Here is a 24298-nt window from a genome sequence, read left to right on the forward strand (position 1 = left end):
CTCCCCGGATTTGTTCGCTGCCGTAATAAACTCCTGTAATTAAGCGCCGTCGGTAATTAAATCCACACGGATTTCGCTCTCTTACCGCCAGGGGCGCTCAGCGATCTTCCCCTCACGGCTTTCCCGCCCCTCCTGTCACGTGACCCTTTCCCCTCAGGGGTTTCCCGCCTCTCCCTCGTCACGTGACACAGTGATCGGCGCCATTTTTCCCTGCGTTCCCGCATCACGTGACCGCGGCCCCTCAGCGCCGATTTCCTCCCTCCCCGGTCACGTGACAAGGACACAGCTCCCCCCCCCCCTCCATTTCCCGCTTCTCCCCCTCAGGTGAAATGTGCGTTTATCGCTTTTCCACTCCTCTTCACTTCCCGCTTATCGCTTTTCCACTCCTCTTCACTTCCCGCCGTCTGACAGCGGCGCGCCCCCCCTCCCGGCTTCCCCCGCCGCTGCACGGAGGAGCGGCGCCGTTCCCTCCCCGCGCCCGCCTTCTCCTGCCGCGTTGAAATCAGCAGCATCTCCTTGTTTTCCCCGCCTCTCCCCCCCTCACGCCGCAGCGGCTCCTCAGCTCCCTTTTCCCGCCTCTCCCCCGTCACGTGACTCCTTCCCCTCAGCTCCCTTTTCCCGCCTCTCCCCGTCACGTGACTCCTTCCCCTCAGCTCCCTTTTCCCGCCTCTCCCCAGTCACGTGACCCCCCATCGCTCCCCGTCCCGCCCTTTTCCGCCGCCCCGGAAGCGGAAGCTCCCCTCAGGCGGCGTTTCCGGGGGGCCGCGGCGGCGCGGGAGGAGGAGGAGGAGGAGGAGGAAGGCGGCTCGGCTCGGGGGTCCCGCGGGGGTCCCGTCGGGGGGTCCCGGACGAGCCCGAGGGTTCCGGGAGGGGCCGCTCTGCCCGGCTGGGGCCCCTCATGGCGCTCAGCCTGGACCGCGAGGCCTTCTCGCGGCGGCTGCGGAGACTCTACGCGAGCTGGCAGGTGGGGGAGGGGCGGGACGGGGTGGGGGAGGGGCGGGAGGGGGGCGTGAGGGGTTAACCTCGGGGGGATTCGGGTTGGATTTGGGGAGATTCGGGTTGAATCTGGGGAGATTTGGGGAGATTCGGGGTGAATTTGGGTTGATTTGGGGAAATTTGGGTTAAATTTGGGGAGATTTAGGTGAGTTTGGGGAGATCTGGGGTTGAATTTGGGTTGATTTGAGGAGATTTGGGTTGAATTTGGGGAGATTCGGGGTGAGTTTGGGGAGATTTGGGTGTAATTTGGGGGAATTTGGGGAGATTTGGGGTTGATTTGGGTTGATTTAGGTTGAATTTGGGGAGATTCGGGTGGATTTGGGGTGAATTTGGGGAGATTTGGGTTGATTTGGGGTGAATTTGGGGAGATTTGGGTTAAATTTGGGGAGATTCGACTTAAATTTGGGGTGAATTTGAGATGGATTTGGGGAGATTTGGGTTGAATTTGTGGAGATTTGGGTTGATTTGAGGAGATTTGGGTTGAATTTGGGGAGATTCGGGGAGATTTCGGTTGAATTTGAGCAGATTCGTGTTGAATTTGGGGGGATTTGGGTGAATTTGGGGAGATTTGGGGAGTTTTGGGTTGATTTGGGTGGTTTTGGGGAGGGGGCGGGGCTAATTTGGGGAGGGGTCGCTAGCTCCGCCCCTCGGACCCCCCAGGGGAGGGAGAATGGAACTGGGGAGGCGATTTGGGGGCTCAGGAGGGGATTTGGGGTTTAATTCTCGGGGGATTTGGGGTTTGTTTTTGGGGGATTTGGGGTTTATTTTTGGGGGATTTGGGGTTTGTTTTTGGGGAATTTTTGGTTTAATTCTTGGGGGATTTGGGGTTTAACTCTCGGAGGATTTGAGGTTTGTTTTTGGAGGATTTGGGGTTTTCTTTCCAGGGCATTTGGGGTTTGTTTTGGGGGATTTGAGGTTTATTTTCAGGAGATTTGGGGTTTGTTTTGGGGGATTTGGGTTTAATTCTTGGGGGATTTGGGGTTTAACTCTCGGAGGATTTGGGGTTTGTTTTTGGAGGATTTGGGGTTTTCTTTCCAGGGCATTTGGGGTTTGTTTTTGGGGGATTTTGGGTTTAATTTTCGGGATATTTGGGGTTTATTTTCGGGGGATTTGGGGTGAATTTGGGTGAATAATTTGGGGAGGGGTCTCTGGGGACTCTGACCCCGCCCCTGGATGCTCTGACCCCGCCCCGTGGGCTCTGACCCCGCCCCCGGGGGCTCTGACCCCGCCCCGTGCCCCCAGAAAGGGGAGGATGAGTTCGGGGGCGTCGATGCCATCGTGGTCGCCGTCGGGGTGGACGAGGAGATCGTCTACGCCAAATCCACGGCGCTGCAGGTGAGCTGATCCCAAAATCTGGGGTCCCAGAGCCCCTTTTGGGGGTCCCAGAGCCCTTTCTGGGGTCCCAGAGCCCTTTTTGGGGGTCCCAGAGCCCTTTTTGGGGTCCCAAAACCCCTTTTTGGGGGTCCCAGGACCATTTAGAGGATCCCAAAACCCTTTTTGTGGAGGGATTGTCACCTTTAGAAGGATCTGAGATCTTCTGGAGTATTCCTATAATTTTTATTTTAAAATATTTTGGGTGCATGTCCAACAGATTGAGAGGTTTTCCATAATTTTTAGAGCCTTCTGATTTTTAAAAAAATTTTTTCATAACTTTTGAAGACGTTTTTAATGCACTCATTTAGATTTTGACACATTAATTTAATTTTTTCATGAGTTCCCATAATTTTCAGGGAGTTCCTCTCCGTTTTTTCCGTGGTTTTCATCATTTTTAGGACGTTTCCAGCCATTTTTGGGTGGGTTTCCCTCATTTTTAGCAAAATTTTCATGCATTTGGGATTTCCTTTTTACATTCGGGTGGCTTCGCACTGTTTCTGAATTTTCCCTTTATTTTTGGGTGTTTTCCCACCACTTTTGGGGTTTATTATAATATTAGCAGATTCCCACATTTTTTAGGGCGTTTTTATAATTTTTAAGGCATCATCATCAGTTTTGGGGGATTTTTTCCAGCCCTGCACTATTTCTTTATAGGATTTCTCCAATAATGACAATTCTTGGTGCCTTTCCCTTTGTTCCTTTCGGGGTTTTCTGTGCTCCATTTGGGGTTTCCATGCTCTTTTTGGGTTTTTCAGTGCTCCATTTGGGGTTTCCCATTTTCCTTTGGAATTTTTGGTGCTCCTCTTGGGGTTTCCATGCTCCTTTTGGGGTTTTCTGCATTGCTTTTGGGGTTTTCAGTGTTCCATTTGGTTTTTTCTGTGTTCCTTTTGGGATTTTCTGCGTTCCTTTTGAAGTTTTCCATGTTCATTTTGGGGTTTCCATGCTCTATTTGGGTTTTTGGTGTTCCATTTGGGGTTATCCGTGTTCCTTTTGGGGTTTCCATGGTCCTTTTGGGGTTTTCCATGCTCCTGTTGGGGTTTCCATGCTCCATTTTGGGTTTCCATGCTCCATTTGGCGTTGTCTGTACTCCTTTTGGGATTTCTGTGCTCCTGTTGGGGTTTCCATGCTCCATTTGGGATTTTCAGTGTTCCTTTTGAAGTTTCCACGCTCCATTTGGGGTTTCCTGTGCTCCTTTTGGGGTTTTCTGCCCACCTTTTGGGGTTTTCCATGCTCAGTTTGGGTTTTTGGTGCTCCATTTGGGGTTTTCTGTGCTCCTTTTGGGGTTTTCAGTGCTCCATTTGGGGTTTCCATGCTCCTTTTGGGTTTTTGGTGCTCCTTTTTTGGTTTCCATGCTCCTTTTTGGGTTCCCATGCTCCATTTGGGGTTCCCATGCTCCATTTGGGATTCCCATGCTCCATTTTGGGTTCCCGTGCTCCATTTGGGGTTCCCATTCCTCCCCGCCGCGCTGTCCCCGCAGACGTGGCTGTTCGGCTACGAGCTGACCGACACGGTGATGCTGTTCTGCGAGGAGCGCGTCCTCTTCTTGGCCAGCCGCAAGAAGGTCGAGTTCCTCAAGCAGGTGGCCCAGGGCAAGGGCGGCGAGGGAGCCAACGGGCTGCCAGCGGTCACTCTGCTGGTCCGAGAGAAGGTGGGCACCGGGGTGGGGGGCTGGGGAGGGGTTTGGGGTGGTTTTGGGGTTCATGTGGGATTTGGGAGGTGCTGTGGGTCAGTTTTAGGGTTTGGGGTGGTTTTGGGGGTTCCTGTGGGGTTTGGGAGGTGCTGTGGGTCAGTTTTGGGGTTTGGGGTGGTTTTGGGGGTTCCTGTGGGGTGTGGGAGGTGCCGTGGGTCAGTTTTGGGGTCGTTCTGGGGTTTGGGGGTTCCTGTGGGATGTGGGAGGTGCTGTGGGTTGGTTTTTGTGTCATTTTGGGTTTTGGTGGTTCCTGTGGGGTGTAGGAGGTGCCGTGGGTCAGTTTTGGGGTCGTTCTGGGGCTCCTTAGGGCTCACTTTGGGGTCAGGGCCAGGTGTGAGGAGATTCCCCGTCCCTCCCCGCAGAACGAGAGCAACAAGGCCAACTTCGAGAAGCTCATCGAGGCGCTCAAGGGCAGCCGGGGCGGGCGGCGCCTCGGGGTCTTCTCCAAGGACAAATTCCCGGGGGAGTTCATGAAGAGCTGGAACGACGCTCTCAGCAAGGAGGGCTTCGAGAAGGTTAGGGTTGGGGTTGGAATGGAAGGGTTGGAGTTGGGTTGGATGGATTTGGGTTGGATTGAAGTTGGGTTGGAGTTGGGTTGGATGGGTTGGAGTTTGGTTGGAGTTGGATTGAGGTTGGAATGGAAGGGTTGGAGATGGGATGGAGTTGGGTTGGAGTTGGGTTGGATGGATTTGGGTTGGGTTGGAGTTTGGGTTGGATGGATTTGGGTTGGGTTGGAGTTGGGTTGGGATGGTCAGCACTGGCCTGGCGCCGACAGAACGCCCCCGCTGACCGCAGGTGGACGTGAGCGCGGCCGTGGCGCAGACCATGGCGGCCAAGGAGGACGTGGAGCTGCAGCTGATGCGCAAGGCTGCCGCCATCACCTCCGAGGTGTTCACCAAGTTCTTCAAGGAGCGCGTCATGGAGATCGTCGACGCCGACGAGGTCGGGGACAGAGGGGACAGAGGGTTTTGGGGCGGGATGGGCCAAAATCGGGAGTTTGGAGGTACAGTTGGACCAAAAATGGGGGATTTGAGGTCACGTTGGGCCAAAACCACCCATTGTGAAGTTAAATCTTTTCAAAAATCAGCATTTTTTGGGTTAATCTCACTGAAAAGAGAACATTTTGGGGTCAAATTGATCCAAAAATGCACATTTTTAGTGCAAAACTCCAACATTTTTGAGTGTTTTGAGGTCCAATTTCTGCGACCAGCGCCTGCCTGCAGTTCTGTGCCCCACGTGACGTCACTGTGACGTCACCCTGATGTCACCCCGGTGTCCCTCCCACAGAAGGTGCGCCACAGCAAGCTGGCCGAGGCGGTGGAGAAGGCCATCGAGGAGAAGAAGTACCTGGCCGGAGCTGACCCCTCGGCCGTGGAGATGTGCTACCCGCCCATCATCCAGAGCGGCGGCAACTACAACCTCAAATTCAGCGTGGTCAGGTGGGGATCCCAAAATCCCCAAAATCCCCAAAATCCCACCCGGAGCCATCCCTTTTCCAGGAAAAATCGGGGGGTTCTGCCCCAAAATTGGGGTTTTCTGGCTGAAAATTGGGAGGTTCTGCCCCAAAATTGGTCTTTCAGACCCAAAGTTGGTTTTTCCCATTCCAAAAATTGAGGTTTTCATTCCAGAGAGTTTTTTTTTCGTATTCCAGAATGGGTCTGTTAGACCCAAAACTCGGGTTATTCACCCCAAAACTGGCGTTTGTGATTCCAAAATCAGGATTTCCATCCCAAAACGTCGCAGGGATTTCTTTCCCACTTCATCCCTCCTTTTCCCTTCGTTTCCTCCCCAATTCCCCCTTTTTTTTCACTTTTTACCCCCCAAATCCCCATTTTTTTTCACTTTTTACCCCCCAAATCCCCATTTTTTTTCACTTTTTACCCCCCAATGCCTCATTTTTTTTCATTTTTTACCCCCCAATGCCCCATTTTTTCCCCGTTTTTTTCCCCAAACCCCCATTTTCCCCGTTTTCCCCAATTTCCCCGTTTCTCACCCCGTTTTTTCCCCGCAGCGACAAGAGCCACATGCACTTCGGGGCCATCACCTGCTCCATGGGCATCCGCTACAAGTCCTACTGCTCCAACCTGGTCAGGACCCTCATGGTGGATCCTCCCCAGGACATGCAGGACCACTACAGCTTCCTGCTGCAGCTGCAGGAGGTGCTGATCCGCGACATGCGGCACGGTCAGTGACCCCGAGTGACCGCGCTGACCGCTCGGCGACCCCGCCGCGCCGTCCCGACCGTCCCCGCGGCGACCCCGCAGCGCCTTCCTGATAACCCCCGCAGTGACCCCTGAGTGACCCCTCAATGTTACCCCCAATGACCCCCCCCAATGCCCCCTGAGTGACCCCTGAGTGACCCCAGATGACCTCCCCAGGCGCGAAGCTCTGCGACGTCTACGCCGCCGTCATGGACGTGGTCAAGAAGCAGCGGCCGGAGCTGCTGGGCAAAATCACCAAGAATTTGGGGTGAGGCCTGGGGTCACTGGGGTGGTCATCCCGGGGTCACTCGGGGGTCACCGTGGCCACCCTGGGCTCCCGTTCCAGGTTCGCCATGGGCATTGAGTTCCGCGAGGGCTCCTTGGTCATCAACAGCAAAAACCAGCAGCGCCTCAAGAAGGGTGAGAGGCGCAAAATCCCCTTTTTTCCACCCAAATTCGTCCCCAAAACCACCCCTTTCCACCCCAAAATTGTCCTTTTCTCTACAATCCCCCTTTTCCTGACTAAACCTCCCTTCCCACCAAAACTTCCCCTCACAAATCGTTCCCCACCTCCTCCTCCTTCCCCCAAAATCGCCGTTTCTCGCGCAAAGTTGTGGTTTTTCCCCAAATCCGTGGTTTTTTCCCCAAATCCGTGGTTTTCTCCCCAAATCCGTGTTTTTCCCCCACAAGGGATGGTTTTCAGCATCAACGTGGGGCTCTCGGAGCTGGCCAACAAGGAGGGCAAGCGGCCCGAGGAGAGAACGTACGCGCTCTTCATCGGCGACACCGTCATGGTGGACGAGGTGGGCGGGGCCTCGGGCAGCCAATCGCGGCGGGCCTCGCTGTGCTGCTGACCAATCAAAGCACCCCTCAGCCAATACCAACCAATCACGGCCGTTCTTCCCTCATTGGCCAATGGCGTCTCTTCCCTCAGCCAATCACATTCCCCCAGCTCCTGCTCTTAGCCAATCAGATTCTTTTTTCCCATCCCACCAACCAATCACATCACTCGCTGCCCTCGGCCAATCAGGTTGCTCGTTTCCCCTGCAGGACGGCCCCGCCGTGGTTCTCACCTCCGTCAAGAAAAAGGTGAAAAACGTTGGAATTTTCCTCAAGGTGAGACTGGGATTTGGGTTTAAATCAGGGGTTTTTGGGAAAATAACTTCGGTGGTAAATGGAAAAAGCCAACTGGGGGGAATTTCCCACAAAATTTGTTGGGTTTTACCTCATTTTGGGTTTTTTTCGGGGGGGATTTGGGGCCGTTTCATTGGATCCTCGAGGAATTTGGGTAGTTTTGGGTGGATTTTGGGACTCCGGGACGCGATTCTTTCCTGAATTGTGGATTTTCCACCCCAGAACGAGGATGAGGATGAGGAGGAGCCGGACAAGGACGCGGCTGAGGACCTCTTGGGCCGCAGCTCCCGCGCTGCCCTGCTGACCGAGCGCACCAGGGTGAGTCCCCTCCCCCTGACCCCTCACTGACCACACCCTGACCCCTCACTGACCACACACTGACCGCTCCGTGCCCCCAGAACGAGCTGACGGCCGAGGAGAAGCGCCGGGCGCACCAGAAGGAGCTGGCCACCCAGCTCAACGAGGACGCCCGGCGACGCCTGACGGAGCAGCGCGGCGAGCAGCAGACCCAAAAGTACCGGAATTCGCCCCATTTCTGAGCCCCCGTTCCCCGTTTCCTGGTTCCTGCCCCAATTCCTGCCCTTTTGTCCCAATTTGGGCTCCAATTCCTGCCCCAACAGCCCCAAATCTCACCACCCGCCCCATTTTTTCCCAAAATTTCGATTTCTCGCCCCGTTTTTTCCCAAAATTCTGGTTTCTCGCCCCGTTTTTTCCCAAAATCTCGGTTTCTCGCCCCGCTCCAGGGCGCGGAAGTCGAACGTGTCCTACAAGAGCGCGGCGCTGCTGCCCAAGGAGCCTCACGTGAGGGAGATGAAGATCTACATCGACAAGAAGTACGAGAGCGTCATCATGCCCGTCTTCGGCATCGCCACGCCCTTCCACATCGCCACCATCAAGGTGGGGCCGGACCCAAAATCCTGGGAATTCGCCCCAAAATCAAGGGGATCAACCCCGGGATGGTGGCAGTCCAAAACCGTGTGGAAATGGCCCCAAAACCGCCAAAACTGCAATGAAAAATAGCCAAATCATGAGGGAAAGCATCAAAACCGATCCCAAAATTTCTCCCAAAAAACCTAAATTTTTCCTGAAAAGAGGAAGATCCAGGTTTGGGGTCCCACCACCCCATTTTGGGTTTTTCTGAGCTCCCACCACCCCATTTTGGGTATTTTGGGGTCCCACCACCCCATTTCAGGTGATTTTGGGGTCTCACCACCCTATTTCAGGTGATTTTGGGGTCCCACCACCCCAATTTTGGGTTTTTCTGAGCTCCCACCATCCAACTCCAAGGCCATTTTACTCTCCCACCACCCCATTTTTTGCACCGCCCCAAATTCCCCTCTTTTCTCCCCAAATTCCCCATTTTTCTCCCCAAACTCCCCATTTTTCTCCCCAAACTCGCCGCTCCTGACCCGTTTCCCCCTCTCCCCAGAACATCAGCATGTCGGTGGAAGGCGACTACACCTACCTGCGCATCAACTTCTTCTGCCCGGGCAGCGCCTTGGGCCGCAACGAGGGCAACATCTTCCCCAACCCCGAGGCCACCTTCGTCAAGGAGATGTGGGTGGTCATTCCTCCCCCCCCGGCGAGGTCACGGCGAGGTCGCGGTGAGGTCACCGCGGTCACTCTGTCCGCAGAACGTACCGGGCGTCCAACCTGAAGCCGCCGGGCGAGTCGACGGTCCCGGCGTCCAACCTGCAGAACGCCTTCCGCATCATCAAGGAGGTGCAGAAGCGATACAAGACCCGCGAGGCCGAGGAGAAGGAGAAGGAGGTGGGCAGCCGTCAGCTGGTGGTCAGCAAGGGGCCGGAGGGTGGTTGGACGGCGGGCGGTGAGTGGTTGTTGGGTGGTCATTGGGTGGGCATTGGGTGGGCATTGGGTGGTCATTGGTCACTGGATCATCACTGGTCAATGGAAGGTCATTGAATGGTCAGTGTGGTCTTAGAGTGGTCATTGAGTAGTCACTGTGGTCTTGGAGTGGTCATTGAGTGGTCATTGAGTGGTCACTGAGTGGTCATTAAGTTGTTGAGTGATTATTGGTGGTTGAATGTTCATTGAGTGACCATTGGTCATTGAGTGGGCATTGGGTGGGCATTGGTCACTGAGTCATCACTGGTCATTGGGAAGTCACTGAGTGGTCAGTGTGGTCTCAGGGTGGTCACTAAATGGTCATTACTAGCTATTGAGTGGTCATTGATCATTTTTCATTGAACGGTTACCAAGTTGTCATTGGGCTGTTATTGGGTGTTGATAGTGGTCACTGAGTGGTCACTGAGTGGCCGTTGGTCACCGAGCGGTCACCGCTGGCCACTGTGTCCGCAGGGCATCGTGAAGCAGGACTCGCTGGTCATCAACCTGAACCGCAGCAACCCCAAGCTGAAGGATCTCTACATCCGGCCCAACATCGCCCAGAAGCGCATGCAGGGCGCGCTGGAGGCGCACGTCAACGGTGACACCAGAGCCCACCAATCCGGGGCATTTTGGGGGCATTTGGGGCTTTTTGGGGGATTTGAGGTGAAGGTTTGGGGACTCGGTGAGGTTTTATGGGGTTTCGTGGAGGTTTTATGGAGTTTCTGGAGAGTTTTTGGAGTTTCCTGAAGTTCTTCTGGAGTTTCCTGAGGTTCTTCTGGAGTTCCTTGAGGTTTTCTGGAGTTCCTTGAGGTTCCTTCAAGTTTCTCAAGGGTTTTTTGGGGGTTTGGTGAGGTTTTATGGGGTTTCCTGGAGGATTTTTGGAGTTTCTGGAGAGTTTTTGGAGTTTCCTGAAGTTCTTCTGGAGTTCCTTGAGGTTCTTCTGGAGTTCCTTGAGGTTCTTCTGGAGTTCCCTGAGGTTCTTCTGGAGTTCCTTGAGGTTTCTTTGAGTTCCTCAAGGGTTTTTTTGGGCTTCCTTGAGGTCTTCTGGGGTTTCCTGAGGGATTTTTGGGGTTTCCTGAGGGATTTTTGGGGTCGCTTGTGTATTTTTGGATTTTTTTGGGTTTTCCATGGTGGGTTTTTTGGTTTTGGGGCGATTCTCATGGATTTTGGGTGTTTCTGTCCCCCCCAGGGTTCCGCTTCACGTCGGTCCGAGGGGACAAGGTGGACATCCTGTACAACAACATCAAGCACGCCGTGTTCCAGCCCTGCGACGGCGAGATGATCATCGTGCTGCACTTCCACCTCAAGGTGCCGAATCCCAGGGTTTTGGGGGAAAAAACAGCAATTTTGGGTCAAAAAACGCCGATTTCGGGTAAAAAATCGCAGTTTTTGGGTGAAACCCCTGAGATTTTGGGCAGAAATCACACAGTTTGGGGTCGAAATATTCTGGGATTTAAAGCAGTTTCATGGTTTGGATCAAACTCGATGATTTTGTGATCAAAACCCTGGGATTTTGGGTCAAAACCCTGAATTTTGGGTCAAAATTCCAGGATTTTGGGTCAAAATTCCAGGATTTTGGGTCAAAATTCCAGATTTTGGGTCAAAATTCCAGGTATTTGGGTCAAAATACCAGGATTTTGGGTCAAAAATCCAGATTTTGGGTCAAAACACGCGTTTTTTTAGTGCAATTCCACGATTTTGGGTCTAAACCCCTTGGTTTGGGTGGAAAATTGGTGGTTTGGGATTGAAAACCTGTGATTTTAGGCCAAAACTCCCCATGTTTGGGTCAAAACGTGTCCATTTCAGATCAAAACTCCGTAATTTTGAACCAACACTTGGCTTTTTTGCCCCAAAACCCTGACTTGGGTGCCGAACCCCTGCGGTTTTTTCCCGGGAAACCCCAGATTTTTCCCAAATTCCCCCTTTTTCCCCCCAGAACGCCATCATGTTCGGGAAGAAGCGTCACACGGACGTTCAGTTCTACACCGAGGTGGGCGAGATCACCACGGATCTGGGCAAACACCAACACATGCACGACAGGGACGACCTCTACGCCGAGCAGGTGCGCCTTCCGGAACATTCCGGGGCATTCTGGAACATTCCCAAACATTTTCGGGTCATTTCCGCCACTTTCGGTTCAATCCCAGCAGATTTAGGTCATTCCCAGAAGTTTTTTTTTTAAATTTTTCTGATTTTTTTTTGTCACTTTTCCAGGATTTTTTTGGGGTTTTTTTTTCCCCCAAGTTTTTTTTGGATTTCCCATAGGATTTTTGGGGCTTCCCAGGGTTTATTTGGGATCCCATCGAGGGTTTTACTGGGTTTGGGAGGTTTTTTGAGGCATTTTTGGGGATTTTGAAGGGTTTTGGGTGATTTTTATGCACATTATTCCCACATATCTGAGGGTCATTCTTACACATTTTGAGTAATTTCCCCATTTTTTGGGTCATTTTCTTGGGATTTTTGCTCATTCCCGTGGGTTTGGCTGTTCCCCCTGCCATGACCCTCATTCCCACGGATTTTTGGGGTGACTTTTGGGGATTTTGGGGCTGCAGATGGAGCGGGAGATGAGGCACAAGCTGAAAACAGCCTTCAAGAACTTCATCGAGAAGGTCGAGGCGCTGACCAAGGAGGAGCTGGAGTTCGAGGTGCCCTTCCGGGAGCTGGGGTGAGTCTGGGGCAAAAACGGGAAAAAACGGGCAAAAATGGGCAAAAACAGCACTTTTGGGGGGTTTGGGGTGAGGAAAAGGTGAATTCAAGGGGATTTGGGGTGATTTACTGGGGATTTGGGGTGCTTTTTGGGGAATTTTGGGGTCTTTCCCCCACTCTTGGGGTCTCTTTTTCACCATTTTCTGGAGTCTTTTCCCCATTTTTGGGTGTTTTTCCCCATTCCTGGTGTCTCCTCAGGGGAGTTTTTGGGTAATTTTGGGGTGATTTCAGTGTTTTTTGGGTAATTTTTGGGGTGATTTCAGTGTTTTTTGGGTAATTTTAGGGCGATTTCAGTGGTTTTTGGGTAATTTTTGGGTGATTTTGGAGTTATGGGTAATTTTGGGGTGATTTGGGTGTTTTTCGGGTCCCTGCAGGTTCAACGGCGCCCCCTACCGCAGCACCTGCCTGCTGCAGCCCACGAGCAGCGCCCTGGTGAACTGCACCGAGTGGGTGAGTGTGGCACAGGTGTGGCACAGGTGTGGCACAGGTGGGACAGGTGTGACCTCAGGTGTGGCTGGGACAGGTGTGACCCCAGGTGTGATAACTGCACCGAGTGGGAACGGCCAGGTGAGGGACAGGTGTGACCCTGGGTGTCCCCAGGTGTATCCAGGTGTACCCCAGGTGTACCCCAGGTGTATCCAGGTATATCTAGGTATATCCCAAAAGTCCCCAGGTCTCCTCAGGTTACCCCAGGTGTCCCCCAAAGGCCTTCCAGGTGTCCCCAGATATATCCAGGTGTATCCCAGGTGTATCCCAGGTGTCCCCAGGTACATGCAGCTATCCCCAGGGATATCCAGGTGCACCCCAGGTGTATCCAGGTATATCCCAGGTATATCTAGATATATCCCAAGTGTCCCCAGATATATCCAGGTATCCCCAGGTGTATCCAGGTGTCCCCAGGTATATCCAGGTGTATCCCAGGTGTCCCCAGGTGTATCCCAGGTGTATCCCAGGTGTCCCCAGATATATCCAGGTGTCCCCAGGTGTATCCCAGGTGTCCCCAGGTATATCCAGGTGTATCCCAGGTGTCCCCAGGTACATGCAGGTGTCCCCAGGTGTACCCCAGGTGCTCCCAGGTGTATCCAGGTGTATCCCAGGTATATCCAGGTATATCCAGGTATATCCCAGGTGTCCCCAGCTGTACCCCAGCTATATCTAGGTATATCCCAGGTGTCCCCAGGTGCTCCCAGGTGCCCCCAGGTGAGTCCCACCCATCTGTCCCCCCGCAGCCGCCCTTCGTGGTGACGCTGGACGAGGTGGAGCTGATCCACTTCGAGCGGGTGCAGTTCCACCTCAAGAACTTCGACCTGGTCATCGTCTACAAGGACTACGCGCGCAAGGTGACCATGATCAACGCCATCCCCGTGGCCTCGCTGGACCCCATCAAGGAGTGGCTCAAGTGAGGCCACATCGGCTCATTGCGGGATTTTTGGGGGTTTTTTGGGGGGTTTTTGTTGTTTTCCTGAGGTTTTTATAAAGATTTTTGTTAATTTGTGGGAGGGAGGTTGTGGTTTTTGTTTTTCTGGAGTTGTTGGTTTGGGATTTTGGGGATTTGAGGTTTGGTCTGCTGGGGAGTTTTTTTCTGAGGGTTTTGGGTTTTTGAGGTTTTTTTCATTTGCATTTTGGGGGATTTTCTGAGGATTCCTTGGAGCTGGTTTGGTAGATTTATTTTCCTTACCCCACCTGTCCCACCTGTCCCACCTGTCCCACCCGTCTCACCTGTCCCACCTGTCCCACCTGTCCCGCAGCTCGTGTGACCTCAAGTACACGGAGGGCGTTCAGTCCCTCAACTGGACCAAGATCATGAAGACCATCGTGGATGACCCCGAGGGCTTCTTCGAGCAGGGCGGGTGGTCATTCCTGGAGCCCGAGGGGGAGGTATGGACACACCTGGGACACACCTGGGGACATCTGGGATATACCTGGACACACCTGGAACACACCTGGGGGAAGCTGGGGGCACCTGGGATACACCCTAGCACACCTGGGACACACCTGGCGGCACCTGGGCACACCTGAGGTCACCTGGGGGCACCTGAGACACACGTGGGAAACACCTGGGACACTTGGGGACACCTGAGACACACCTGGGGACACCTGGGGATACCTGGGAACAGCAGGGACATACCTGGGGACACACATGGGGACACCTGGGACACACCCAAACCCCATGGGAAACACCTGGAACACCTGGGGACATGCCCAGGGACACTCACACACACCTGGGACACACCTGGGACACCTGGGACACACCTGGGGACACACCTGGGACACACCTGGGGACACACCCACACCCGAGTGCCACACCCAGACCCCTCCCAGCCCCACCCCAGCTGCTCCAGGTGAGGGTGTGGCACCGACCATGCCCCCAAAGGCCACGCCCCCTCACCTGAGCCCCACCCTCACCTGCGCAGGGCTCGGAGGCGGAGCCAGGTGAGTCGGAGTCGGAGCTGGAGGACGAGACCTTCAACCCCTCGGAGGAGGACGAGGAGGAGGAGGAGGACAGTGATGAAGATTATTCCTCTGAGGCCGAGGAGTCAGGTGAGCTCACCTGGCCACACCTGGCCTCACCTGGCCACGCCCACCCCACCAACCCCCATTTCTCCCCAAAATTCCTGCATTATACATCATTTTGCCATTTATTTTTTGCCCTATTTTAAAATATTTCTGGGTTTTTCTGAGAAGCGCTGGGAATTCCCAAAATTTATTATTTTCTGCTTCTAAATTTTGGAACTTTCCCCGCAAATCCTGGACTTTCCCTTGGAACTTTCCCCTTTTTCCTTCCAAATATTTGTTTTTTCCCCTAAATCCATTTTCCTTCCTCTCCTTTAAACTCACCTTTAAATTTCCCCATTTTTTTTCCCGTTTTTCCCCTTTTTTTCTCGTTTTTTCCCCCAATCCCCCAGAATACTCCAAGGACTCCCTGGGCAGCGAGGAGGAGAGCGGGAAGGACTGGGACGAGCTGGAGGAGGAAGCCCGGAAAGGTTCGACCCCAAAAATCCCCCAAAATCCCCCCGAAAATCCCCCAAATTTCCGTTTTTTTCCCAAAATCGCCGTTTTTCTCCCCAGCCGACCGCGAGAGCCAATACGAGGAGGAGGAGGAGCGTGGGCGTGGCCGGAAGCGGAAGGGTCCCCCTGGGCGGGGTCGCCACAACCCCCCCAAAAAGAAGAGGAAGTAGGGCGTGGCCGCCCCTCCCCCACCCCCCCGGAGCCCCGCCCCTTTTTTCCCCCCAAAAAAAAGCAAAAAAAAATTGGGAAAAACCCCCAAATTCCAAGAGTTTCGTGACGTTTTTGCCCCTCCCCTCCCCCACCCCCAGTCGGGAATTTTGGGGTTTTTTCCTCAATTTTCCTCAATTTTCCTCAATTTTCTCCCAAATTTCCTCAGTTTTCCCCAATTTTTGGGTTTTTTTTCCGGCGGGAATTTGGGGGGATTTTCCCAATTTTGGTGGGGTTTGGGTAAACTTTTTTGTTGTTTTTATTTTTTTGTTTTTCCCCCACTCTGGAAGTGCCCAAGTTGTTTCTTCCTCCTGGAATTTTGGGGTGATTTCCGCGGTTTTTGGGGGTTTTTTCCCACCGAGTTTCCCAAAGCCTTGGGGGTTTTCGGGCAGAATTTTGGGATTTTTGGGGTGAAATCCCAGCGTTCCCTCAGGATTTTGGCCAATTCGGTGGAGTTTTGAGGGTTTTTTTCCGGGATTTTGGGGTTCCTCCCCAAGATTTGGGGTTTTTCCCTCGAATATTTGGGATTTTCTGTCAGATTTTGGGGTTTTTTTCCCGGAATTTGGGGTTTTCCCACAGATTTTTTGGGGTTTTTGGTTCAAATTCCAGCGTTTTCCCCAAAATCCGGCTGAATTCGGGACCCCAAAACCCCCCCAGGACCCCAAATTTCCCCCAAAATTCCCCCAAAATTCCCTTTTTTTTTTGTATTTCTGTATTTATGGGGGGGCCCCGGCTCCGGGGAGGGTCCCCCGGTTTTTGGGGGGATCCTTCCCCCTTTTTTGGGGTCTCCCCTCCCCTCCCCTCCCCCCGCGGCTCTTTTCCAAAAGTTCAATAAAAAAAAAGTCGTTTTTTTAAGGTTTTCTAACTAAATCGTGACTTCCTGCGCCACGGGGTTGGGCGGGGAGCTGGGAAAAGGGAGGAAACCGGTTGGAATTGGGGTAAAAACGGTTAGAATTGGGTTAAAAACGGTTGGAATTGGGGCGAAATTGGTTAAAAATGGGGAGAAATTGGTAAAAAATGTGGCAAAAGCTGTGGGGAAAGGTGGTTGAGGTGGGGATAAACCAGTTTAGAGTGCAAAGCAGTGCGAATCGGGGAAAAAACCGACTTGAACTAGGGCTGAAGGAGTTTAAATGTCCCGAAAGTGTTTTAAATGGATTTTAAATCTCCCGAAAGGCCCAAAATCAGTTCAAAAGGCCCCAAAGCAGTTCCAAAGGCGCCAAACCGGTTAAAAAGGCCTCGAAACGGCCCAAAGGCCCCCGGAGCAGTTCGAAAAGGCGCCAAATCAGCCCGAAAGCTCCAAACCAGTTCGAAAATTCCCCAAACCAGTTCAAAAAGGCCTCAAAACCAGCGCGAACTGGGACGCCGCCTGGCCCCGCCCCCCCCGCCCTGACTGACAGCGCCGCCGCCCAATCGCCGCGCGCGCCGGGCGCCTCTCGGCCAATCAGCGCTTCCCGTCGCCCCGAGCCGCTTCTCCCGCTTCGAGCCAATAGCGGCGGGCGGCGCATGCGCACAGCGGGCCGCGCCCCTGTGGGAGGGATTTAGGCTCTTTCCAGGCTTTAATTAGCAGAACAGTTAGACTGGCAGGGAGATTAGCCAATCAGCGCCGCGACAGGCTTGATTGACACAAGCCGCGAGCCACTCGCTGTTGTTCCGCCCCCTCCCGCTTTACGGTATCTCTTGCGTTCCCATTGGTCGAGGCCCTGACTGACGGCCGCCTTACCCAATGGCAGCGCGGGATCGGGCGGCGGGGCGGGCCGTGCGCGGCTCGCGGCGCTGAGGGCGGCGCGGGCGCCATTTTGCGCTCAGCCCCCGGAGGAAGCGGCGGCGGCGGCGGCGGGAGCGCAGCGGTGCCCGGAGCGGTGAGGGGGAGGCCGAGGAGGCTCCGGGGGGCTCCGGGGGCGGTTCGGGGCTCCCCGAGATGGGGAATTAGGGGCGGCGGGGGCGGGGGGGGGGCGGAGGTGGCGGCGGCGCGTGAGGGAGCGAGGCGGGAAACGGGCGGTGGGGGGGGCCGCCCCCTCAGGGCGCGAGGGGAGGGCGGGGCCACGGCCCTGGGGGCGGGGCTAAGCCCTGGGGGCGGGGCTAAGCCCTCTGCGGGCTAACCACCCTCGGGGGCAGTAATTAGCCGCGGCCGAGGGTCCTAATTAACCTCTTCAAGGGCGCAATTAACCCTTCCGGGGGTGGTTTCAGCCCCGCGGAACGCGTGGTTTGTGTCGGGAGGCGTGGCTTGGTCGGGGGGCGGGTTTAGTCATTAGCGGAATAATTAAGTCGCTCCGGGTTTGATTAACCCCCGTGGGGGCGGGGCTTGACCCGCTGGGAGGCGTGGCTTAACCCTCCTTACCGCCTACGGTTAATTAACCCCCCCTGGGGGCGTGGCTAGGCGAAGTTAACTACGTTGGGGGTTTAATCAAGCGCTTTATGTGCATAATTAACCCCCGGGGGGCGTGGTTAATCATTGAGGGGCTGCAGAACGAATATAAAGAGAAATAACCCCGTTAAAGGCGGGGTTTAACCGCGAGGGGGCGTGGCTACAGCGGGGGGCGGGGCTGCTCTCTTGGGGGCGTGGCTAACGAATGCTGGGGGGGGTAATTACCTGCAAGGCGTTAATTGAACTTGTTAAGCGCTTAATTATCCATCCTGGGGGACTTTTCCCCCCCATAGCTTCGCAGCCAAATTCCCAAATTTTCCTTTTCCAGCAGATTTTGGGAGTTTCGACTCCTCCCGTTAAACTTTGGAGTCAAAACCGTTGGGGTTTTTGTCCTTTTTCCCCTCAGTTCTGGCGTTTTAAAGTAAAGTTTTCCAGTTCCCCACTCGCAGTTTTTGGGGCTGAATCCCAAATTTCCGTGTTCTCTCTGGATTTCGGGAGGTCCCGTTTAGTTTTGGGGCAAAACCACCACAAATTCCCTCTTTTCTCCCCAAAACCACAGATTTTTAGTGGTCAAATGGGATTTTATCCCAATTTAGCCCCCAAAATTCCCTAATTCCCATCAAATTTCCGGGATTCTGGACCACTCCCCCTTTAATTGAAGCACAATCCACCCCAAATTTCCCATTTTGACCCAATAATGCTGGTTTTTAAAGACTGAAGCAGAATTACAAGGGGTTGAATCCCATTTTTGTCACAAACCCCCTCAAATTTTGGGGCAGAATTCCTAAACTCCCCACTTTCCCCCCAGATTTTGTCCTCAAAACAGCGAACTTCTGCCAAGTCCCAAAATGCACCTTTTTTCACCCCAAAACACCTTTTGATCCCCTAAACCCTCCCGTTTTTTCCCGCCCCTCCCCCGTCCCGGGGTGAGGGGGGGTCACCCCAAAATTCCACCCGAAATTTGGGGCGGGGGGAGGGGCTGGGGTGGGAGAGGGCAGGGGGGAGGGGTCGCTCAACCTTCTCTCCTTCCACAGGGCCCAGGAGGCGCAACCGGAGCCAGCCCCTCCCCCACCCCGCCCTCCCTCCCCTCCCCCACCCTCCCCCTCCCCTCCCCACCCCCTCCCCAGCGCCGTTTTGGGCCGAATCCGCCCGATTTTGGAGGTTTTTAATCCGATGGGGAAAGGGGGGGGCTCGTCGCGGTGGGGGAGGGGCGCTGCTGGGGGAGGGGCCTGAGCGCGGGGGGGAGGTGGGGGAGGGGCCTCCCCTCCCCCCGCTGGCCCCCCCCCGCCCCCCAATTTGCCTTTTTTTTGTCTCTTTTTTGTTCACAGCGCGATTTTTTTGAGCCGGCGGCGACCGTAAGTTCCAACGTTTTCCTGCTTTTTTTTTGTTTTTTTTCCCCCCTTTCCCCCCTTCGCTCCCGGAGAGAAAAATGCGGATTTTGCCCCTCCCCCTCCCCCAAATTCCTGTCCCACCCCTTCCCCCACCCCGCCCGGGTTTTCCCACGCGGCCCCTCCCCCACCCCAAAACTGCCCCAAAACGGCCCCAAAATGGCCCCAGGACCGACAAGGGGGCGGGGCCTGTCCCCTCCCCCTGCCCCTCCCCCCCGGACAGATTTTCAGGGTTTCGAGGGATTTTAAATCTTTATTTTGGGGTTTTTTTTTAATTTTTTTTTTGTTGTTGTTTTCCTGATTTTTTTTTTTTTTTTTAATTTTTTATTTTTAATTTTTCTGGGCTGTTTGGCCCCGCCTCCCTCCCCACGAAGCCCCGCCTCCCGTTTTAGCCACACCCCCTCCCCACTCCCCCCCCACGCCCCTCCCCCATCGCCGCCGCCGACCCACGGACGCCCCTCCCCCACCGGAGCCCCTCCCCCCACGGTAAGAGGTGGATCGTCTCATTAGTGTTGCAATTAATGCTAATTAGGGTCCGGGGCTGAGTAAAGAGGGGTTGGTACCCCTCATCAGGGGCTTTAGTTAGGCATTGTAATTAATAACTGGATGTTTACGATGCTAATTGGCATAATTAGTTCATTAAGGGAGGTCAAACAGCAGCAGAAGTGGTGCTCGTTAATGCTAATTAGAGATGCCGAGCACCTGAGTCATGTTATGGTAATTAATACAGTAATTAGCATGACTACCATTAGTTATGGGCAGGGCAATTAGTTATTATTTATTAATGATGGTTTTAAGGCTGGGGAGCAATTAGCAGTTTTTGTAAGGCTGGAGGTGATTGGATTGTTAACGCCCGGTGCTAACGAGGATTGCATTCTTAGCATAATTAATTGTTGGCATAATTAATGAGCAGCGAGATTAATCAACACTATTGATTAGTGAGGAGGTAACGGAAGATATTAATAAATATACACCTGGGGGTGGTGGAGTTAGTAATTAGGGCCTGTCTGTGTTAATTAGCTGCTGGCTGGGAGCTGCAGGGGCTTGGGGAAGGTTCCAGAAGCACCTGCCAGGGTTCCAGGTGCTGCCAGAGAGGTCCTTGGTGGTTCTGGGAGGCTTTTTGGGAGTTCCAGGGGGTTCTTGGTTTCCAGGAGATCCTCGTGTTGCTTCCAGGAGGCTCTTGGGTGGCCCTGGAGGGTTTTGGTGATTTCACCAAAATGGTTTTTGGTGATTTCAGGAGCCCTTTTGGCTGATTTTCTGTTGGGTGGTTCCAGGAGGTTCCTGGTGGTGGTTTTGGAGGTTTTTGGGTGCTTCCATGGCTTTGGGTGGCCCTAGAAGGTTTTGGGTGGTTCCAGGTGGTTTTTGGGAGATTCCAGGAGATTTTTGGGTGGTTCCAGGTGGTTTTTGGGAGATTCCAGGAGATTTTTGGGTGGTTCCAGGTGGTTTTTGGGTGGTTCCAGGTGGTTTTTGCCTTCTGGAAGGCCCTCGGTTGGTTCTCCATGCTCTTCGGTTGTTTTTTGGAGGTTTTTGGGCTTTTTCAGGAAGTTCTCGGGTGGCCCCTGAAGCTTCTGGGTGATCCTAGAAGGCTCTGGCCATTCCCAGGACACCCTCCAGCACCTCCCCCGTCACCCCCACGCCCCCCTCGCCCCCCTCCCGCCCCGCCCTGACCACTGACCACCCCCTCGCCCCCCGCAGGCCCGCGTCCACCACCCCGCGCCACCATGGCCAGCAACGTGACCAACAAGACAGACCCGCGGTCGCTGAACTCGCGGGTGTTCATCGGCAACCTCAACACGCTGGTGGTGAAGAAGAGCGACGTGGAGGCCATTTTCTCCAAGTACGGCAAGATCGTGGGCTGCTCGGTGCACAAGGGCTTCGCCTTCGTCCAGTACGTCAACGAGCGCAACGCCCGCGCCGCCGTGGCCGGGGAGGACGGCCGCATGATCGCCGGGCAGGTGCTAGGTGAGCCCCCGGGCCCTTCGTGGTCATCTGTGGTCATCTGTGGTTGGTTTGGGTGGCTTTTGGAGGAGTTACAGAGTCCAGCAGGGGAGGAGGTGCCTCACACCCGTGATGGCTGAACAGGTGTGGAGTGAGATGACCGTGGTCATTTGTGGTCGGCCGTGGATGTTTTTGGTCATTTTGAGTGGTTTTGGCCTCGGTTTTGGTGGGTTTTGGAGGTGTTGTGGAGTCCAGGGTGGGTTTGTGATCGCTGGACGGGTCCTAGGTCTGTTATGGTGGTCAGTTGTGGTCATTTTGGGGCGTTCTGGGAGGCGTTCTGGAGTCCGGGAGGGCTCTGGTCACTGGGCAGGTCCTGGGTGAGCTCACCTGGTCATCTGGGGTCACTCGGGGTCACTTATGGCCACTCCCAGAGCTCTTAGAGAGCCCAGCAGGGCAGGGTGTGAGGAGCCTCAGCCCTGCTGACCTCACCTGGGCACACCTGGGGTCATTCCTGGCCATCTGGGGGTCACTTTATGGTCCTCAATGGTGATTGGGGGATCAGTTTATGGTCATTTGGTGGTCATTTTTGGGGCTATTTATGGTCATTTTGGGCTCATTCTGAGCTACCTCTGGGTCCTTTTTCCCGTTCCTGGACCCTCCCGGGGAGAGCCCCTCACCTGCCCCAGGTGAGCCCCCCAGGTGCCCCAAAACGCCCCAAAGTGGCCCTTTGACCCGCAGACATCAACCTGGCGGCCGAGCCGAAGGTGAACCGGGGCAAGGCGGGGGTGAAGCGCTCGGCGGCCGAGATGTACGGGTCAGTACCCGCCCCCCCGTCACCGTCCCCCCTCGTCAGGTGGGGACACTGGGGGGACACGGGCAGGGGGGCTGGCGGAGCTGGGGAGGGGCTTGTGGGGGGCGGGGAGGGATTTTGGGGGTGCATTGGGGGTCCTGCAGGGGATCTGGGGGTTTGGGGAGGGGGCTTGGTGGTCCTGAGGGAATTTGGGTGGGTGGGGAGGGGCTTTGGGGAATGTGGGGCATCTGGGGGTCCTTGGAGGAATTCTGGGGGGTGGGAATGGGTTTGGTGGTCCTGAGAGGAATTTGGGTGGGTGGGGAGAGGATCTGGGGTTGCTGTGGGGAATTTCAGGGGGATTTGGAGCATTTGGATGTTGAGGAGGGATTTGGGGTGGTCTTTGGGTTTTTGGGGGGTTTTGGGGTGGGTTTTGGGAATTCCCAGGGGGCTGTGAGATGTGTGGTGGCTGGGGAGGGGCTCCTGGGGGGTCTCTGGGGGGTTTTAGGGGAGTCTGAGGGTTTGGGGGCCCTGATGGGGCTGAGGAAGGTTTGGGGGGATTCGTGGGGTCTTTGGGGGGTGTGAGAGGTTTCTGGAGGGTTGTGAGTTTTTTGGGGTGGTTTGGGGGATTCTGTGAGGCTTTGGGGTCTTTCGGAGGGGTTCCAGAGGGTTTTTTGGGGGAATTTGGGGGAACTCTGTGAGATTCTGGGGAGTCCCAGGGGTTTTTTGGGGGAGTTTTGGGGTCTCACTCGGTCCCTCATCCCCCTCTGGCTCAGGTCGTCGTTTGACCTCGACTACGACTTCCAGCGTGATTACTATGACCGGTACCAGTATGCACCAGTACAACCCAGTGCCGAGCAGCGCCCTGAGCCCCTTCCCAGGGCCGGTAGCACTCCTCCCAGTGCTCCCAGTGCTCCCAGTGCATCGCGGTGCGTGGTTCCCTTGCAGGATGTACAGCTACCCCGCCCGCGTGCCGCCCCCGCCGCCCATCGCCCGCGCCGTGGTGCCGTCCAAGCGCCAGCGAGTGTCCGGGAACACCTCCCGGCGCGGCAAGAGCTTCAACAGCAAATCCGGGCAGCGCGGCTCCTCCTCCAAGTCTGGAAAACGTACGGAAATACCGGGAATTTGGGCAAAAAAAATATGGTGGGGGAAGGGGGGCTGGACACGCCCAGCGTGGGGCTGGACACGCCCAGTTTGGGGCTGGCCACGCCCACCCGACATGGCGGCTGCGGCACTCCCAGGGCCCTGAGGGGATTTTTTGGGGTTTTCCGGCAGTGAAAGGGGATGACCTGCAGAGCATCAAGAAGGAGCTGGGGCAGATCAAGGCCAAGGTGGACGCGCTGCTGGAGAGCCTGGAGCGGCTGGAGAGGGAGCAGAGTGAGACTTCCGGGATGGCAGTCCCATTTTTGGGATGGCAATCCCGTTTTTGGGATGGCAGTCCCCTTTTTGGGATCGCCACGGCCATTCTGGGGGGGATCTGGGGTTTTTCAGGTGGATTTTGGGGCAGAAATGGTCTCTACTTTGGGTGGAAATGGTTTTTCTCCATGGGGAGACCAAACAGACTGTGCCTGCTGCCCCTCAGGCCCCGCCCACTTCTTGGCCCCGCCCACCGCCCCCAGGCCCCGCCCACCTGCATTAAATTCCCCCATCCTGCCCCCCAAAATCCCCTCTTTTTGCCCCAAAATGCCAACTTTCCCACATCGCCGCGCAGAGGCCAAGAGCGAGAAGGCCGAGGAGGAGCAGGGCGGCAGTGGCTCCAAGAAGGACGAGGCGGGCGGAGCCAAGGCCGAGGGTGGCAATGAGGACTCGGCCGAGGAGGGAGACCTGCTGGACGACGACGAGGCCGAGGAGAGGGGGGACGAGCAGGTGAGGAGCCCCGGGACAGAGCACAGACCCCCAGCGCCAGCCCCGTGACCACCAGTGACCCCCAGCGTGCTGCAGCTCCTAAATCCTTTCCCAGTATGGACCAGTGCAGACCAGTGATTCCCCCAGTGCCGTCCCAGTACAGACCAGTCACCACCAGTGATCGCCAGTGATGTGCAGTGACCCTAAATACCCTTCCCAGTACTGACCAGTGCCCTGAAATTCATCCCCAGTGCACACCAGTGACCTCCCAGTGAGTCCCCAGTCTCCCCCAGTGCCCAGGGTTTGGGGGGGGGGGATGGGCAGCTCCGCCCCTCCCCCCCTCACCCTGTGCCCCTCCCCCTTCCCAGCTGGAGTCGCTGAAAGGGGATGAGAAGGAGGCGGAGGAGGGGGAGGACGACCGGGACAGCGCCAACGGCGAGGACGAGCCCTGAGCCCCTCCCCCACCCCCCGCCCGACCCCTCCCCCGCCCCGCCCCTCCCCCCGCCGTGCTCGTGCTGTCGTGGCCCCTCCCCCACCGCCCTCTGTAGTTCAATCCCCGCCCCTTCTCGCGCCCCTCCCCCACCTCCTCACCACAGCCCCTCCCCCACCTGCCCAGCCCCTCCCTCCTCGGTTAATTTTGATACCTCGAGATGACGATTAAAGGACGGATGTTTGTAAACGCTGTGTGTGGGGGAGGGGAATGGAGAGACCCCCCCCCAGGGTCCTTTTTGGGGGCACAGGGGGAGGATGGGGTGGGACACGCCCAACATGGCACCTGCCACGCCCCATCCAACATGGCCGACTCCAGCA

At 55.4% G+C, this 24298-nt stretch overlaps 2 protein-coding genes and 1 long non-coding RNA gene across 10 annotated transcripts; all 3 read left to right on the top strand.

Moving 5' to 3' along the window:
- The first annotated feature begins 807 nt into the window (after positions 1–807).
- Positions 808–15155, top strand: SUPT16H (SPT16 homolog, facilitates chromatin remodeling subunit). Its single transcript, XM_085044416.1, has 26 exons — positions 808–964; positions 2239–2331; positions 3848–4018; positions 4423–4575; positions 4856–5002; positions 5348–5499; positions 6072–6244; positions 6439–6529; positions 6608–6681; positions 6952–7064; positions 7312–7377; positions 7618–7713; positions 7794–7909; positions 8139–8292; positions 8825–8952; positions 9030–9165; positions 9715–9841; positions 10433–10551; positions 11180–11305; positions 11796–11908; positions 12324–12399; positions 13179–13348; positions 13698–13827; positions 14364–14490; positions 14856–14933; positions 15019–15155. The coding sequence occupies exons 1-26, from the start codon at positions 899–901 to the stop codon at positions 15126–15128; spliced, it is 3105 nt and encodes a 1034-aa protein (XP_084900542.1). The 5' UTR covers positions 808–898; the 3' UTR covers positions 15129–15155.
- On the top strand, positions 12588–13006 carry LOC146423704 (uncharacterized). Its single transcript, XR_014847276.1, has 3 exons — positions 12588–12601; positions 12696–12870; positions 12923–13006. It is a non-coding gene; the product is annotated as an uncharacterized LOC146423704 (long non-coding RNA).
- Positions 15156–16935: 1780 nt separating the features above from the next.
- Positions 16936–24167, top strand: HNRNPC (heterogeneous nuclear ribonucleoprotein C). 8 transcript variants are annotated; one of them, XR_014847273.1, is made up of 10 exons: positions 16936–17024; positions 18859–18885; positions 20614–20880; positions 21595–21709; positions 22420–22473; positions 22592–22749; positions 22919–23020; positions 23355–23509; positions 23604–23759; positions 23857–24167. XR_014847273.1 is itself a non-coding variant. In XM_085044407.1 (10 exons), the coding sequence occupies exons 3-10, from the start codon at positions 20640–20642 to the stop codon at positions 23867–23869; spliced, it is 858 nt and encodes a 285-aa protein (XP_084900533.1). In that variant the 5' UTR covers positions 16936–17024; positions 18859–18885; positions 20614–20639; the 3' UTR covers positions 23870–24167. The 8 variants fall into 8 exon arrangements, 7 of the variants coding, with proteins under 7 accessions (XP_084900533.1, XP_084900526.1, XP_084900528.1 ...); XM_085044407.1 differs by having other exon boundaries at positions 23740–23759; XM_085044401.1 differs by lacking the exon at positions 23604–23759 and adding an exon at positions 19293–19404 and having other exon boundaries at positions 16948–17024.
- The last annotated feature ends 131 nt before the right edge of the window (positions 24168–24298 follow it).

Source organism: Lichenostomus cassidix, unplaced genomic scaffold (assembly GCF_008360975.1).
Source record: "Lichenostomus cassidix isolate B80296 unplaced genomic scaffold, HeHo_3.0 HiC_scaffold_36, whole genome shotgun sequence".
Lineage (NCBI taxonomy): Eukaryota > Metazoa > Chordata > Aves > Passeriformes > Meliphagidae > Lichenostomus > Lichenostomus cassidix.